Source organism: Phalacrocorax carbo, chromosome 9, assembly GCF_963921805.1.
Source record: "Phalacrocorax carbo chromosome 9, bPhaCar2.1, whole genome shotgun sequence".
NCBI classification, from domain to species: Eukaryota; Metazoa; Chordata; class Aves; order Suliformes; family Phalacrocoracidae; genus Phalacrocorax; species Phalacrocorax carbo.
Window position 1 is genome coordinate 33,682,247 of NC_087521.1, and position 17,469 is coordinate 33,699,715.

Sequence of the window (17,469 nt, forward strand, 5' to 3'; positions counted from 1 at the left end):
CCTGAAATAGGGTTCCTCAGAGCAGGGAAAGCCATTCCGGATGGCGTACTACAGAGTAAAACTGGTTCAAAATACCGCTTGTGGGACAATCCCTGAGGGAAAAACTGCTGTGCAAATGAGAGCGTGGTGCGAGAGAGGTCCAGCGCTCTTGTAACGGTGCTCAAGCAATACAGGGGGACATATGGTTCCCCAGGTAAGTTCATGGGATACTTTGCATCATTAGAGCAGTTTGTGTGCACATTAAACGCAAATCTGAATTGCTGGGTAAGCCACAGCGGTGTGAACCTGGAGAGGCTTGGGTGGGCATGACACATGGAAATCTGATTTTTTTTCTTAATTTTTTTCTTCTTCAGACTCTTGAAGTTTTGGTGGAGAGAGGAAAACAGGTTGTTAGTCCGACTGAGCTCTCCCAGGAAACTCCATTTGTACTAAGCTCTTGCAGATTGAGGCCTACAGGCATTTTTTTTTGTGCTTAAAAAAACTAATGCAAAGGTTTTTTGCTTCTAAGATGCATCTGTAAGAAGCCTAAGAGTCTGTGCACTCTGCCGGAGCCTCTGCACTCTTCCACTGCATTCCCATTACCCCTGCAGCGCTGCTCCCAGAGGTCCCCTTCTGCCAGATCCCAACATCCAGCTACAAAAGGACCCCTGTGGAGAAGCCAGCAGCGTTGGTACTGCTGCATCGCAGGGGCTGCTCCTTCCCCAATATCTGGCACACCTGAGGGAAGCGCACCACACCCAGCAGTGGGTTTTTTTGTTCTTTCCTTGCTGTTATCTGCATCTGTTCATCTGTAACCTGAAGCTTGGAATGCTTGCCACAAAGCATCCTATGGTGTACCCCAGTTTTGTGGCCTTTTTAATCTCCTGCTGAGAAGGGTGGTATAGTCACGTTTCCTCACTGATACACTGCTGCCTGATTTTGGACTTTTGCATTTTTAATCCCCCGAAGTTACCAGTTTAGTCACAGGTGTGCTGGACCAGCCTTGTTTTATAGTGCCAGTTCGCAGATGCCCAGGCTGCTGTCTGTGCTGGAAGCCGAGCCCAGGAGAGCCAGTGGGATGTGCCAGGGAGGTGAGCCCACAGCACCCATGAGTGCCAGCAAATACACTCACTTTCTGAGAGGCTGAACACACCAGCTGTGTGTTTAGGCCATCGGGTGGCTAGGGCTTGCTGTATGTGGTCCACGTGGCACTGGGAACCTTATGGTGTAAGTTTAAGCGCCGGGATTAATCATGGTCCCTCTGTCCCCTGGACAGCACTTACTGGGAGTAGACCTTTTGTACATTGGTACAGTGGGCAGGATGTGGTGCCTAGTCAGAAATGCCGGAAATCAGCTGTTGTGCTGTGATTTGTTGCATGGATGGGACAAAACTTTTGTAAGAGCGTCATCAGGGAGAAAAATAAGTCTAAAAAACACCTATCTTTTAATTAACATGGATCCCAGGCACTGAAAGATTTTGGAAAAGTGGGGGAACCCCGCTTCAGATACTTGAAATGAATGCTGAGGTGTTAGAAATAAGCCTCTGAGTGAGTTACTGTGCCCCACAGGCTGTGGAAAGCTGTGCTGCTCTCTGCTGAGTCTCTCGAGGACTGCACACTTGACCTGTTCTGACCAAACCAACCAGTTCCTCTCTGTTAATGAGCCATGCTGACACACAGTTATTGTAGGCAGAGGGTTATCTCAGGCTTCAAGATGCCCCTAACCAGCAGGGGACACAAGGGAACGCTTGGGTGCCAGATTAATTGTTTTGGGCACTGAGTGCTGATAGCACAGTGCGTTCTCTAATGAGAAGATGAGCTCTCCAATAACTTAATAGAATCCTGCTGCAGACTCTGATTTACCTCTGACAAGTTAAACCAGCACCAGATCAATACTGTGCTCTGTTGCAGTAAATAGGCTTGACTTTAAATATTGAGTAAGACTTTATTTCAGATTAAGATCTGGTTTTTAAAGGATAGAGCACGCTGGTCTTTCAGGTAAAGAGCAGATCAAGTCTGTGGATGGCTGCTGGCCACCGCTGGTCCAGATCTCTGCTCCTGCAAAGCCTTGATTGGGGAGCTGGTGGAAGCAGGGGTGCGTCTCTTTGCTGGGAACTGGAAGGTGGCAGAGATCTCAGGGTTACTCTTGATTGGAGAAATTGCACTTTGAGCCAGCTTATTGTGAGCCACTGGTCAGTTCTGTAAGTGGAGTGAGGACCTGAGGAGACTACTCATAAAAATAACTCCCATTTCCACCAGGTAAAGTGGGTTTGCATGGGACTGGGTCGAGAACACGTCCTGTGGTGATGCGTCTGGTTCCCTGGGCCAAGACAGGGATGTGTGTGGGGAGGGTGAGCTGTCAAAGCATCCCTGAAAGAGATTCATTGCGCATGGGGCTGCCAGTTCCTCTCTGGAAAAGAGACCCTTCTGGTAACCATAAAACCACTTTACTAAAAGGGTATCATCATCCTGAAGAAATGTAAAGCAGTTCTCTAGGAAGAGTCTGTTTTGCTTTTGCTGTCCATATTCTGGTGCAGATGAACTCAGCTTTTCATATATGTTGAGAACAGCGTCCGTATCCATCTTCTTACGGTGGAAAACTGTCCCCAGTCATGAGATGATGTCTGGGTCCTGCCACCACTTGTCACACCAAGCACAGTCCCGCGGGACAGGCCAGGGACTTCAGTAACTGACCCAGGGAGAGTATTAGAAACCAGACTAATTATGGTGAACACACAGCTTCAATGTTTTCATTGTGTCACGACTGTTTAATCCATCCTTAATCCCCTAATGCTGCTCAGTAGACTTTTCTTGTGTTATCTTCATTGTCTTGCTAATAAGATGTTGCACATAAGAGATTTACACTGAGAGGTATTAGGGAGGATTATATGAAGCTTAGACAAGAAGTACTCACAAAAGGTTGGAGATTTCTTAGTACCAAAATTTTTAATTTCTATAGTGCAAGGATTTTACCTTCTTTTTCAAAGAATTTGTAGAGAATTTCTGCTAGAAAACTTAAAAAGTTGCTACTGTTCAAAAGAATTCTCTTGCGCTTCAGCACTGGTTATTTTTCAGACTAGTACTAGCTGAATTTGTCATCTGGGGTGTTTTTGTTTGTTTTTTTTGTGGTTTTTTTTTTTATATTGGCCCAAAATATGGGGGAGTAAGAGAGGGAATTAAACTCATGTGGGACCCTTCTTCTGCTGGTATGCATCTGCATCCTCTGTGGTACCCCTGCTGACGAGTGCAGATGGACTTTGACGCTCAGCAGAGATCACTAATTTCAGAGGAGCTCTGCGGGTGCTGGAAGACGTTTTGTGCTGAGCCTTTACAATCGCAGTTACCGAACTGCTAACTCCAAGGACTGGCTGTGGTGTGTTAAGGCTGGTGTCTTGCAGCTGAAGTATTGTGCTGTTATTTCATCATCAGTAAATAAATAGAGCTGTAATTATGCAGAGGCAAAGCCACCCTGGCGTCAGATGAGCACTTAAAATGGAAAATAGAAATGCCTTTAAATAAAATAGCAGAAACAAAGGGGTGTAGTAGATTTTATGACTAACCATCAGAGCTACTGGAAATTAATCTTACTTTAGGGCCTAGACCAGAACCACACATTGAATCAGGACTCGGTCACTTCGTTGTCTTTCAAAAGCTACAACACTGTTCAGCGTCAGCTCCTGAAGCCAAGCTGGGACACAGAGTGGCTTGTTCAGGTTTCTTCCCTGTGAAACCCTGACACTCTGCCATAGGAGTTTTTCACAAAGCTTCACATGTGCCTCAGGAATCTTCTAAAATCCAGTGTCTGATGCTAGTGGGTGTCAAACTATTTTAACTTTTAGAGATCTAAATACCTTCCAAAGAAGGCAGAGAAGCCCTAATAATAAAAGCAAGCCTGCTGCCAGCAAATACTGCTTCTTTCTAACATTTCCTGCTTGTCCTTAACAGTGGTCCTGAGTTGCCTGTGGTATGCAGGTTGGAAAACACCACTTGCAGTGATGGGATACTTACTGGGGAATTCTGCAGAGCATCCTACTTCTGACACCCATTCTGAGCTCACAGTATGTTTCCTTCACCCTAGTTTTTATTATTAGCTCAGCTAATAATAGCTAGTTTTTATTATTAGCACCTTTTTATTGTTAGCTCAGTGTTGCTCGATGAATATAGGTTGAGTGAATGAATGGGACAAGCTATATGAAGTGCAAGGCCTTTACTTTCAGGAGGGCATAGGTACCCACATGTAGTCACATTGAAGGATTGCTATTTCTGAATATGTTTATCACCTTCTGGAATTTTGGTCTTCACTGGGAGGTAAAATTATTTATCACAATCACTTTATGATACAAAGTGGACCTGCTCTGTCTTCATGCTCTGAGGCAGTCAACATCCACTTCATCCACGGCTTGATCTGAAAACCCTCCTGCAATGGGAACGTTCCACCTGGCATCATCTCATTTAGTGGTTCACTGTTCTTGTTCTCCAGTGGCCTGTCTTCCCACTGAACTTTCCATTAACGCAGCTAAAGTCATTAATGCTCCTGGCCCTGTCAGCACAGACGTGCATATTTAATCCTTTCATTTGTGCAGGAACCTTTTACCCACATGGAGTTGACTTTGCTGTCTCCTCTTTGTCTTCTTTAAGTTGTTTGACCCTACAGACTATGGGGTGTGTTGGGTTTTTTTAGGCCTCAGATCTCTCTAGGCCTTTTTCAGACCTTTTCTGAAGCTTCAGATCTTGCTTCCAGAGGTCTGTAAATTCTGCACGCAACGTTTAAAATTAGAGGGGCTGTGAAATGTAATGCAGCACCACTAACATGACAACAAACATTATCTCGTGCTGTAATCTGTCCTAAAAATTGGTTACGTTTCTTCATCCAAGGAGCTTTGTGGTGCCATCTGGGGTGGTAGGGGTTGCAGTGATGCATGGTGCAAGCTCCTACTCCTACTGCAGAACCTGCCTAGGCAGGAACACACTGATGGGTACATTTTGGGACTAACCAGCCCCGGATTTCTAGCCTGCTTTCCTATTCTGATTACAGTATTGAAAAAAAGCCTGAAGCCATCTAATTAACTGCTGGCTACCCAAAAGACAGCAAATATAAGAAGTGATTTACTGTCTCACTGACATGCTCTACAGTCACGATGAGAAGCACAAAATGGAAGTTTTCTCAACTCAAATGCTCTCTCGCAGTAAAGAGGCACTTCATAACTGCAGAACCAGAAAATGGAGACAGCTTATTTCACTTGTGGCAGCTTTGTTAATAAAACATTGGGAAGGCAAATAATTATCTGGCATGCAATTACATCTAAGCTGTTTTCCTCAGGAAAAAAAAAAACAACCCAATGAAAGTGCTGGGTGTCTGATTTTATTATTCTGTCTGGAAAGCCTGTATTGGATATTTGAAATTGATAGCCAATATATTCTTTGTTGCCGAGCGGACTGTGCATTGGTTGTTTACTTGTGATGTGTTTTACTGCCAGGGAGTTTGGAGTGGCCAGGCTGAAGAAGGAACCTTCCTCTTAATCTCTTAAACTTGGAAAACGTTTGAAATTCAGGTGACTTTTGATGGGGGGTGACCAGACTCTGGGTAGCTGAAGGCTACCCAGGTAGTTTTTCAGAAGCTCGTGGTATGACCATAGAACCATAGAATGGTTTGCGTTGGAAGGGACCTTTAGAGGCCATCTAGTCCAATCCCCCTGCCATGAGCAGGGGCATCTTCAACTAGATCAGGTGGCTCAGAGCCCACCCAATGATCTCATAGCCTTACTGTTTTGCCAGCACTGCTTCTCTGATGAGCAGATCCTCCCAGCTCACACAGGTAGGCTCTATTGTAGGGAGTCTGGTGAGCTCTGCTCTCACAAATGAGGTCTGTGCATGCCACAGATGAGATTTCTGTGCGTTCCTCATAAGGTTCTTGCTCTTCACCATGCCTGGCTGTCAGTAAAGCCCCTAAGCTGAAATTTATGATGGAGTACTAAACACATTTTGTCGTGTTGATTCAGGATTAGGACAGCAGGATCCATTTGACCTGGCAAAGGCTCTGAGGCCAGTGACACCGTATGCACTGTGCAGCTGGAATCAAGCTCCTCTTGAAGCCTTTTTGGTTTTTCATTGAGCAGGTTTTTTTATTCTTCTGATTCTTCTGTAAATATGAGTTTCTAATGTTGGAGGTAACTTTTAATATTTTTGGCAACCTGAAATCCATGTCTTGTTTCTTTTGACGTCAAAACGTTGGAGATGCATCGAAGTTGATATATTTGCTGTTTCCATGAAACGCTGCATAACGTTAATTAAAATTGAAGAACGGCTCGCCATGCCCACAATTCGTATTTTTTCCTTGTACCTTTAATTGCATTAGAATTTTAATATTTCTTACTATATGATATTTTCGTGTTACAACAGAATTAAAAAAAAAATCTAAGGAGCTGTATTGCCAGCTCTGGAGACGTTAGCCTGAATCTCCTGATCATTGCAGGTGGGCGGCTTATGTTTCAAAAGTCACATGATGAAGGAAAATCTGAGGTTTATTTTAATTGAAATTTTCATCCCTGTGCTTCCCACAAAAGCACTAGTTGTCATATCTATAAAATCACATAGCAATAAAAAGCTTTCCAAAAGCACTGGGGTAGAAAATGTTAGTACTTTCAAGCCAGCTGAGTACTTCTTGGAGAGGTGGTGCTGATATTGGGGTGGGGAATCACCAGAGACTTCGGGTTTGTTAGTAAGCAATGTATCATTGTGATGATGTGTAACATCTTGCCCATTTGGTAGCATCAAAACTATTAGGAGCTTTTGAGGTACGTACGGGATCTGGCCTTTGGTAGCCAAGATACAGCTGGCTGTCAGTGATCTGCGTGGTTTTGCACTGGTTTCGCAGTGCTGCGGGAGCCGGCTGCAGTCGAGCTGCCAGCTGGTTAGCACCAGCAGCTCCTTGGGGTCCGGTGGGACACGGCAGACTGAAAGGCTTTTACATGTGGCAGCAGGGAGGAGCTTTCCTGTCCTGGGCGACAGCTGAGTACCACTGCGAATCTTCACATCATCATCTTTCAGTGGATGTTTAGCTGGTAGTGTTAATCTTATTTCTGGAAATAGTCTGCTTGGGAAGCCTAAAAATAGATTGCATTGCATTTTTCTGTTAGAAAAACCGGGGTGAGCATTAAGGAGTGAATTCCTGGGCTGATTTACTGAAAATAGCAACTCATGTTAATGTGAATGGGAGATCAGTATATAAACATCCAGCCCCCAGGGGAATTAAAATCTCATCAGATTTATTAGGTATTTCTAGCAGTTATTGGGTGATATTTTAGCAGGCAATGGGTACTCTGCTTCTTGGTATTTGCAGAATACCAGGAAATCTGGGTAGAGTTCAGTTTCTGCCCCAGTGAACAGAACATGTGAGACTTTAGCATGCCTTCAACATGAATATTGTCAAACAAATCATAATGGTTTTTTAGGGAAGTCGAAGTGAAATGTTTCTACCACAAATCAAGTGATGGCCGGGAGCGGTGGCTCCCAGGCTGAAATGCCATTGCAGGATCACACACCTGGCTCCAGCTCTTTGGATGGAAGATGTGGAGAAGAAAGGCAGGAACCCATTATTTCTGGAGTGGTGATTCTTATGCCATCCTTCAGTTAGGTGATGGAGAACACCATTGCTTTAAACAAGTGAGTGGGACCCTCTAAGCACTTGAATACTCTGAGTTGGGGCTGCCGTGCACTGCGCAGCCCTGCCTCGCCTGCAGGTGTGTGAATCTGGTGCTCACCACCTGAGTAGGGGCTTGTGGGCGCTGATTAACTTACACTTGGGGAATGATTAATTGCCATTGCCGATTCTCTGTGGGGGAGTTGTGTTTGGTTACGTAGCCACTGGATGTGTGCAGAGACAGTTGCTGCTCCTGCAGACAGCACAGAGAGAAAAGGGGCGCACAGTCTTGTCCACACCGCATGATGTGTGAGTATGCGCTGGTGGGGCTGAAGGACTGTGACCTGCCTGGTAGATGCTAATGGGATGTTTAGCAGAACAGAGCTGATATTCTGGTTGCTGAGCAGGGGTCAATGAGAGTTAAGACAGTAAGGAATTTAGGATTTGATTCTTCAAAACCCATATGGCATGACTGGGTGCAGCAGTAAGATGTACGGTTCTTTTTTCTGAGAGCCTTGGAAGTTGTTTTAGATTGAGTTTGTTGTTTGACTCAAGTAGCATTTGCTGTATGCTTCTGATTTTGCTAGAAGCAAGGTAAAAGTTCAAACTAAAGCCTTGACTTTGCTATACATAAAAATCCCTTTTGTAGGATGCATCTGTTTTCATCTCAGTTTGACTGTTTGTCTCTTCTGTGCCTTGTATCTAATTTATATTCCAACAGGATAAAATGAACTTGATAATGGCCTTTTAGCTTGTCATCTTAAAACACATGCTCAGCCTGGAAGAGCAAATGAAAGTCATGTTTATGAGAATCCTATAGTCTAGTGATTGGGAATGGACAGACCTGTCAGCTGCAGGGACGTATGCAAAGTGGATTTCATACAGATCTTGTAGCTAAGTGGTGTTCAAAACAAAGACTGCTGTTTTGGATCTGAATACTGTTCCAAAATTGATTAGAGTCAAAGAAAGTCCTTTCATGTCTTTATCAGGCATTCACACAGAGTCTTTCCTACTGGGAACATCTGCCCTAACTAAGGTGTCTAAAAGCTAGATGTAAGCAAGTCACTTCTCCACAGTCATAGTCAGTGGGAAGAAGTGGGTGCCTTCAGAGAGCTGCTGATCTCAGTTTCCAAGAGACATCTAAGAGAGACCAGGCAAGTTGTCTTCTAGAGTTATCAGTTTCCCACCACTCGCCTTAAAAAGATTTCAGTAGAGATGGTTCAGACTTTGGTGTCCAAAGTCAAGTGAGATGAATCCCGTTATCAGTGTGGAATTGTGGTGTTTCATGTACTTGTGCAGCTGTTTTCCTTTAGCTGAGATAATTCTGTCTCCCTGGGGCTGTAGCACACATGTCATCTTATCTGGATCAGATATTCTGTCACTCCCTGTCAGGATTATATTAATATTGTAATTTTGGTTATTAATTGTTTCCCATAGGAAAAAAAGCTCCCCCGACTGAACCTGACATAGCTCAGTTTGTTCGTTGATTAGGACTACAGACACCATAACCAGCTAGCGAAGTGAGATGTAGTGTCTTTCATGGGGACCTTATCCATTATATCTTACCACAAGGTAAACCTCCAAATGATTTTACTCTCTCTTGCCGGCTTTGTCAGCGGACACTGAGTACATCTGTGGCTGGAGTGCAGTTCATTGCAAACAAACATCCATCCGTTGGGGCTGACAAGATAAACCGGTGGTTACCTGGAGTTACCTACAGCTTTTGATGTGGGTTGCAACTTCAGTGAAGAAGAGTAAATTGCCTTTACTTTTGCAGTAGGTCCCTTAAATATGTATGACTAACTACTGCAGAGATGTAAGCCAAGAGCGCAGTGTGTGTTTTGACAGCATCAGCCCCTTTCTGCTGTGAGCGTGGAGTACTTGTTAGTGGATGTGATTCAGCACACTCTAATTCTGACTCCGCTTCCAGCATTGGGTTGCTGTCTGGTTGATGAGTCAGCAACACTTGCAGCTTCCCCATGCTCTCATCTGGATTAATATTTACTGAGCCAGGGGACAGAGTGTGCTGCAGGCGGCGTGCGCCGTGCCTGCACAAGGAGGATGGTAGGAAGCAATCTGGATGTGGTTCAGAGGCCTCCAGCCGCTGGGACTCTTGGCTGGGGATGAGGAATCTCTCCTGAGACACACCTTATTCAGTGATTATGTTTTATAGTAAAACCGGTGCAAGGGAGTGGATACTTCATCCGGCTCAAGAGCTTTGGTTAGTGTCTTAACAATGTTTGCCTTAACTAGGAAAAGATGCTGCAACCCTGCAGCCTGGGTTATCATTTCCACTGTAGAGTTCCACACTGTATAATTTACACTGCTATAATTCATATGTCATGTATCCTTGACAAATAGGGACTCCCTGAGTGAAAATAATTGGAGATGTAGGCTGATTATGTGGAGCATTGGATTGTGTTGGGCTTTGTTAATTCGAGACTGCTGAGCCAGCACGCTCGGCAGGGGCTGGCGGTGATCTGGGTCTCACGGTCAGGGAAACCACGAGCCAGATTTCCAGGTGTCACACAGCTTGCACGCCCTGCAGATAAGAAAACTTTTAACATGTTGCAGACTGGAAGTGTGGAACTTGAGGCAAGCAACAATGCATGAAGATCTGTTTTAAAGGTACCTGGAAACTAGTTTACTGTTGAATTTTGGGGAGAAAACCCTGTATTTTCCCACTGTGGTACCTTGCATAAACATTAGGTGAGGACGATGGCAAAAGACTGCAGATTTCACGCTGGCTTTTGCAGTCTGTGGAGAAACTATTGTGCCATCCTGGTAAATCTGGACATCACATTCCACTTGTGGATGGATTTGTGTCTGATTTACCTCTGAAGAGAGGGACAGAGTTTGCTTCTCTCACGTCCACTCCATATTATTTTATTCTTCAGCACACTTAGAGCTGAGAAAGAGAGTACATAGGAAGGATCAGAGGACCTATATGAATAACATCTCATACAGAAATGCAATCAGCTATTCATAGTAGGAGCAGAAACAGATGGCCAAAGCTCTTGCTTGTGTAGCCAGAGAAGCTGATGCTTTTCAAGTTGCAGTCTTTGATGGGAGTTATAGGTACCAATCACACATATTTTTAAAACAGTTTTGTATCTGCTGCTTTTCTCTTGCAGCTGCTGTACAAAGCAGAGATAGCTGGGGTAGTTATTTGAAAGAGGGCTTTGTGGGTTTGAGTATGGCTTCTGGGTTACGGTGTTAAAATGATGACTGATCTTTCTTTGAAAAAAGAAGCCGCAACTTTTAGATGCAATCACGTTCTGCCATTAATGTTGAAATTGTCTGAAAGAAACGTCTCGAATTGCTTGACATTGTCTCATGTGTTTCGTCCTCACCATTGTTAAGGTTCATTAATGATTCCATTATAAGCTTCTATTTGCAGAAATGGTTTTCTAAAAACAATCTCTGTGTTATATTATTATGTTGTTCATATTATATAAATGCTCAAAGACTAGACGTGTATTAATAGATAGCCTTGTGACTGTGGAGCCAGCAATTACTTGACTAGTGATTATTCTATCACGAAGTCTGCTGACTCTCAGTACTTTGGAGGGGAGAATAAAATTCCTTCTGCAAATTGGGAAGATAATTTTCTTTGGAAGAGTGGTTGTTACAGAGAGCTGGAAATCCTCTGCATGCAGATAAGCAGTAAAAGCTGGTTAGCTTTGTGCAATGCAGTGTGATGCTTTGGAAAAGACTGTCACGGTGGAGAGCCTTATCAGTCACAGGGGATATAAAGAAGATCCTAAAGGAGAGCTCCAAGCCTTCCAGGAGAGGACATGCTAGGTGGAACACCAGGCAGCTGTAATCACATTTTTTCCCTGTACTTTTTCCATAGTGAGTCCAGGTACTCAATGCTGGGGCAGGATGGCCTTGGGAGATGGGGTGATGAGGTACTCTTGCCTTTCTCCTGCACTTCCACAGACCACTGTCTCTTCCTTACTGTGTTGCTGCACCCTAATAATAGAGTGCAGGCCACTGTCTCCCAAAGAGAAGTAAGGAAGCAGGATTAAAGGGATGTGCAGGGCAAGATCGTGCACTTCAGATGATGTCTTACACTGCTGGCTTGGTTGCCCCAAAGACCTAAGGGTCACTTCCCCCTACCCCTCTGGGTACAGTGTCATCATGGGCGGCCTCATCGGTTAGGATGCCATAGCTCACTTCTCCACGTGTGCCAGGCTCTTCTGTGGCTGCATCCGAAGGATGATCTGGCCGGGGACTCTACATCCTTCCCTCTGCTCCCCGATGTGTCCTGGCTCCTTACAGGGGAGTGAAGGGAACAGTCCTTGCACACATACCCCATCATGGCGCTTGTTACTTGTAAAACACTTGAGATCCCTGCAGGCTGCTTTAGGAAGCCCAGCACGTGACATTCTAGGTCGGTGATTCTTGATCCTTTGCAGATAATTTTATGGCCTTCCTTACAGCCGATAACTTCACCCTGTTTGGTGGTATAGCAGTGGATGGAGGACCAAGCCCCAGGCCAGAAATCCCCGCTCTCAGTTGTCATCAAAGGCACAAAAACTATAGGTGAAAGTTATCTACTTGTGGCCCTTAAAAGTTTGACAGCTTTGCTAGCAGATTCCGGTAGAGCTAAGCTACTTTTCTGTCCTTTTCCTTTGTGTTTCCCATAGTTCCTATAGAAGATTCCTTGAGTATCAATGGTAAAGCTTTCTACCTACAAATTCTTGGATAAGACTTGATAGTATTTCTCTTGGGAAGAGCTCTGAAGCCAGGGCCCTTAAGAGATGTTGGTAACCACCTCCTGGCAAAGAAAGCTCCCAGCACGGTGCCGGGTTACACAAGTGAGCAGCGTTTTCTAAGAATTGCAAAAATTGTACAGGCTGTCACTGTTTGCTCAATGAAACTTTCTCATTGCTCCAAGTGAACAACTTCCAATAATATAAATAGCGATAATAAAAAGGGTGTAGAAGAGAGAGAAGATGTCGGGGAAAGAGGGAAAAAATGTCCTGGCTGCCTCAAGGGAAGCGAGGAAGGAATGTAGACTAGCCATGGCCTATATATATCTCCTGGTTGTGACAATTTTTGTAGGGCATTAAAAGAGAAGAGACTCCTGCAATATCATTGCTTCGTTATCAGATACAGAGCTGGATGTTACTGGCTCTGTTGCCCACGGCATCCCTGATTTAGGGGCTCTATAGGAGTTACATTATTCAAAGTTTATTTAAAATAATTACTGCAATCATTCGTATATTGTCACAGTGTAAGGAACCATAAAATTGCGTTGCATAATTCCCTTGCAGTTGTCTGAGAAATCTCCCATCTGCTTTGGTAACACAGCACGGATATTTGATGTGAAATCCTTGCTTTAATGCAAAGGGGCTGCCACGCTTTCAAGTTTATGAAGCGCGATAGCTAATATATTTATATTTTATCTGCTGCGCTTAACAATTGAATGAAAGAAAAGTGTTAGCAGAGGTCAAGCATTGTTTGAATGTGTTGCAAATGGTTTCCCAGGGAAACAGCAAATCAGTACTCGTAGCCTACTGCAGCATCTCCAGAACAACATCTAGCCACCAGCCATAGCTGAGTGTTTACTATAGTACTCAGGACCCGAAGCGATGCAGACTAAAGACGAAGTGAGCGTGTGAGTGGGAAAGCAATTTCAAAGGATGAAGAAACATTCAGCAAGAGTGGCACCGTTACCGTCTTACAATGTTTCAGAATTAAATTCACCTGTGCCAGACGGTAAATGTTGTTTTTTTTTTCCTGTATATCTAACCCTAGGCAGGAATTTACTTTGCATGCTCTTCCTGATCTGTTCCATGCAAAGTGATGTGAATATGTGTGTGTGTGTGTTTGTGTATTTTTAAACTAACTAATGTTTGGGTAGTATTTTTAGCACTTTAATATCATCTGGGATAAGTGTAGTTAGGTTTCTGTTGCTTGTGTTCAACTGCTGTGTGAATTATTTCTGATGAAGAAACTAACGCTGAAATGTGAACAACTGATAAAGAAGTTGTACTTCAATTCTGGCTTTTAAAATGATGTGAAGTTAGGTCCATATAATGTTAACTAATTTTCTGTCATATTTTAATATTGTGGTCTAGATTTATCTTTTTCACTTCAAAGACAGAGACGTGAACTTTTTTCTGCTTGCTGTCCCTCAGCTAGAGATAGCTTAGACTACTTTCCCCCCCCACCTTATTTTCAGAAGTGTCAGCTCTGAAGTAATTCCTTAATACAAAAACCACAAGATAGAAATTGTGAAATCTGTTGTGTGCTCTTGATCAGACATAACAGCCTCGTTCCTTGCAGAGTGCAAACCAACTTCACATCACACTTTTGTGTCAACTGGAAATGTGGTGGTGTTGTCCAGCATGAGATATGACTGCGCTGATAGCTGTGATGCAGACAGAAAGCTCGGGAGGTAGAAAATATACAGCGGGTATACGTGCTGTATAAATCAAAGGTCGAAAGGCAAGCTTTCTAAAAATATTCCTGATGTTTAAGTTCAAGTTTTTATTTTAAGAGTCTGTAGAAATCCTGGGCTTTAACTGCAGTGTTGCAAGTTTATTATGTTCAGTGTCAGATGTTTTGAAGAGCTGAGTGGTGCTTTCTGAAGTTGCTTGTTCTGCCAGAAATGAACTCTTTTCCCACCAGGTGTGATACGTTGTTAAGAGCACTGAAGCTGTAAAATTGCAAGGTGTCTGCTGTCTCTGGTTTGAGCTTTGTTATGCCGGCCAGCAATGAAAATGTGATTCCTTTTTGTGAGTTAAATTCAGCGCTACATCCAGGATAAAAACAAAGCAAGAGTCACGGTCCAGTGCTTGCCAGCAGAGCGTGACTTCCAGTTCTTCAATCCACCTGGGTTGCACTGGCTTAAATTACAAACAGGGCTGGGTTTTGATAAAGCAGGCAATAGTTTGTGTCATTTTTCTTAGGAGTATACGTGTGATACTGAGAATTCTGCAGGCTTTGCTGAAGGTGCTCATAGACCTGGCTGCTGATGTTGGGCCATTGCTGTTGCACCACGCCAGGTTTTAGGACGTGTGAAATTGTAATTTGTACGCTCACCTACTTTTAAGGGAGCAGCGTTACGGCTGGGTGAGCTGGCTTGCTGTGCTGGTTAACAGGGTGATTTGCTGCTTTTTACTCCCTGAGAGCTCCTAGCACTGACTGGGCTTATGTCACACCAGGCAGTGAATGCAGAGGATTAAAGACTGTCCCTACCCGATAGGGTTGAAGACAACTCACAAGCTGTGGTTGCCGCCAACTTAACCAGTCCAACTGCTGTAGGCGCCTCTGTTCAGTCCGGTCTTAACCTTCTCCCCATGCTGGGCTGCAACAGTGTCAAATATTGCACTGCCCGTTTCCTCAGAGAGGGAAAATCCAGTCGTAGGAAGAAAGGGCAATAGACTGGAAGTGACGACCTGACAGCACCTGTCAGATCCGACAGGCTGAAAATGGAAAGGTTCTTGCTAGGAATGAAGCTGGCCAAGCTGAACTAATATTGGACCCATACATTAAATGTGAGTGTTGGCAGCCAGTTTTACAGATCAGCAAAGATTTTAGCAGGGATTCCCAAAGAATCCTAATGGGGTAGGGCAGCCGGCTTTCCAAGAGCACTGTGCCTGTCCCCAGTTCCTTCCCATGCCTGGGGAGGGCACGTGGAAGAGATGCCACAGCAACCTGGGCTCTGGGCCTGTATGCTGGGAGGAGAGCAGGGAAGCAGTGCACTCTATATTGGCCGTTTTAAAAACAGTTGAGGTTTGTGGCTTCCTAGATATCTTCTGGTAGAACCACAGAGACTGCTGACTCCTGGATAGTGGAGTGAAATCCAGGTAAAAAGGCTCCTTCAGTAGTAAAGAGGCACCCAGCTCAGAAAACACTGCTCACGTGGGAAGAAACGGAGCAGAGACAGCTGCCGAGAAGGGTTGGTATGAGGGCTAAGTAGTTCTAGAGGATGTGGGGTGTGTATCAGGCTGAGACCACGGCCACCAAATACTTTTGAGAACGTGTCTTCATCTCAGTCTGGCCAGGCCTCGCACCCCAGCATGGCATCAGCTACAGCGAGAGGACGGTATGTACGTGAGGTGGGTTGTATGGAGACTGCGTGGAGGAGCCTTGTCCCAAGTGTGCCATCATGGAAGGGTGGGGGGAGACCTGTCAGAGCTGTTGCTCCAAGGACAGTGAAGAAAACAGTCAGAAGTGTCTCCTGGGGTTACAGAATGCAGCAATACAGTGATAAATACTTCTGCCCCAGCTGCTTACCTGTAAAATGTTGTTTTAACACACCCTTCCTCAAATATGCTTAATTAGGCTCTAAGTCAAGCAAGGAGATTACAGCATGTGTTTATTGCATGTACCACAGTGCTGCCATGGGCTGAGCCTGGGATGGTCAGGTTTGGACTCATCCAGATGCATCAAAATGTAAGCCCTGGTAAGTACGAAGAAAGTTGTCTGAGCTGCCTGGAGTCAGCAGGAGAGCTGGACACCTCTGAGAGGTGATTCATCTCCTAAGATTGGTATCTAAGGGAGCGAGAATGAATCACTCTCTGGGGGCACCCATCAAACAGGAGAGGCAATAGTTTGTGTAGGAGATAAATACAAGCAATTTGATGTTGTGTGTCAGTGTGCTGACTGCTTTTACACTCAGATCTTAGGAGATCCGTGAACCAGCCTGGATTTATTGCAGTGTTTCTTGAAAGTAGAAGCTATATCATAATTATTTAATAATGAGATGCATATAAGTGGTTTCTGGAGTGTCCTGGGTCTAAACTCCTTTCACAACAACTTTATGTCAAAGCAGCCTCATGGCTTTCATTGAAGCTACTCTTGATTTACTGCAGTGAAAGTAAAAATGAGAGTTTAACTCAGAATGTCTGTTTCTTTTTGGAAATGTCACCGAATTTTAGCAGTGACAAGATTCATTTTTCAAAAGATTGTTTTATAGAGATTCATAACCTTTTATTTTGGAGTAAAGTGTATAAATTGTGAAACTATTGGAGGCACATCTGGTATAATTTATTACAAATTTTGTAACAGAGGTAACAGGTTTTCTTTAATGGGATGGTGTGTGGCTTTGAATCAAATGATTTGTGATTACCAGTCAGTGCTGAAGTGTTGAAGAGCTGGTCTGATCTCAGGCCAGTGAATCTTGCAATTGGCTTGAGCTGGTGACGGGTCAAGCATATCTGGGGAAAAGGAAGTCCCGGAGGTCTGTTGCAGCGATGGATATCCCTTTAAATGTGCGTTCAAGGGACTCATTCAGAAGTTGTTATTGAGGTGGTCTCATATGGACTGTTTGTGTAAGCAAAAGCTTAAAATAAAGTCCTTGCTCCAGAGATGCAATAAGGGGACAAAAGCTTGTAAGTCCTTGGGGGCTGTTCCCTCAGACAGGTATGTGTGGTTTCACCTGAATAAAAATATCTGATGGTCCAGCTCCCTCCTCCTCACAGAGCAGTCTGGGGTGGGTCGTCGTCCTCGTAGGCTGAGCCAAAGCTCACTAAAATCAGTTGGTCTTCCCAGGAACTGCATCAGGGTTGGATCAGTCCCTGTGATCTGGAGCTGTTTGCTGGCGTGGGCTTAGCTTGGCTGGATACTGGGGTGCAGACATACTTCTGCATGCCTCTACACTGCCCTCTTCTTCCTCTGCAGCACCGGGGCACCTTGGCTTGGCGCCCCCAGCAGCACTTACCCAGAAATTTGCCCTCTGAGACATTCATGGTGTGGAGGAGTCTTACAATCTTTCACGCGACTTCTTTGCGAGTTGCATAGGTAGTGGAGGGAGCATATTTGTGTGTCTGGTCCTGCCCTTCCCAGGCTTCATTCTGGAGTCAGAGTCCAGACGGGTAAGGAAGGAGCAATAAA

At 44.5% G+C, this 17,469-nt stretch overlaps 1 protein-coding gene across 2 annotated transcripts in view; it reads left to right on the forward strand.

Annotated features, from left to right (window-relative positions):
* The window catches only part of SLC35F4 (solute carrier family 35 member F4), a 129,929-nt gene that overhangs the window by 78,807 nt on the left and 33,653 nt on the right, over positions 1-17,469 (forward strand). The window contains exon 1 of one of the 2 annotated variants that reach the window (XM_064461054.1): positions 13,217-13,344. The exons of the other annotated variant lie outside the window; for it this stretch is intronic. Coding sequence (XP_064317124.1) covers positions 13,269-13,344 — 76 coding nt within the window. The 5' untranslated portion in view covers positions 13,217-13,268. Of the gene's footprint in view, positions 1-13,216; positions 13,345-17,469 lie in introns of those variants that run through there. 2 annotated transcript variants of the gene reach the window in all.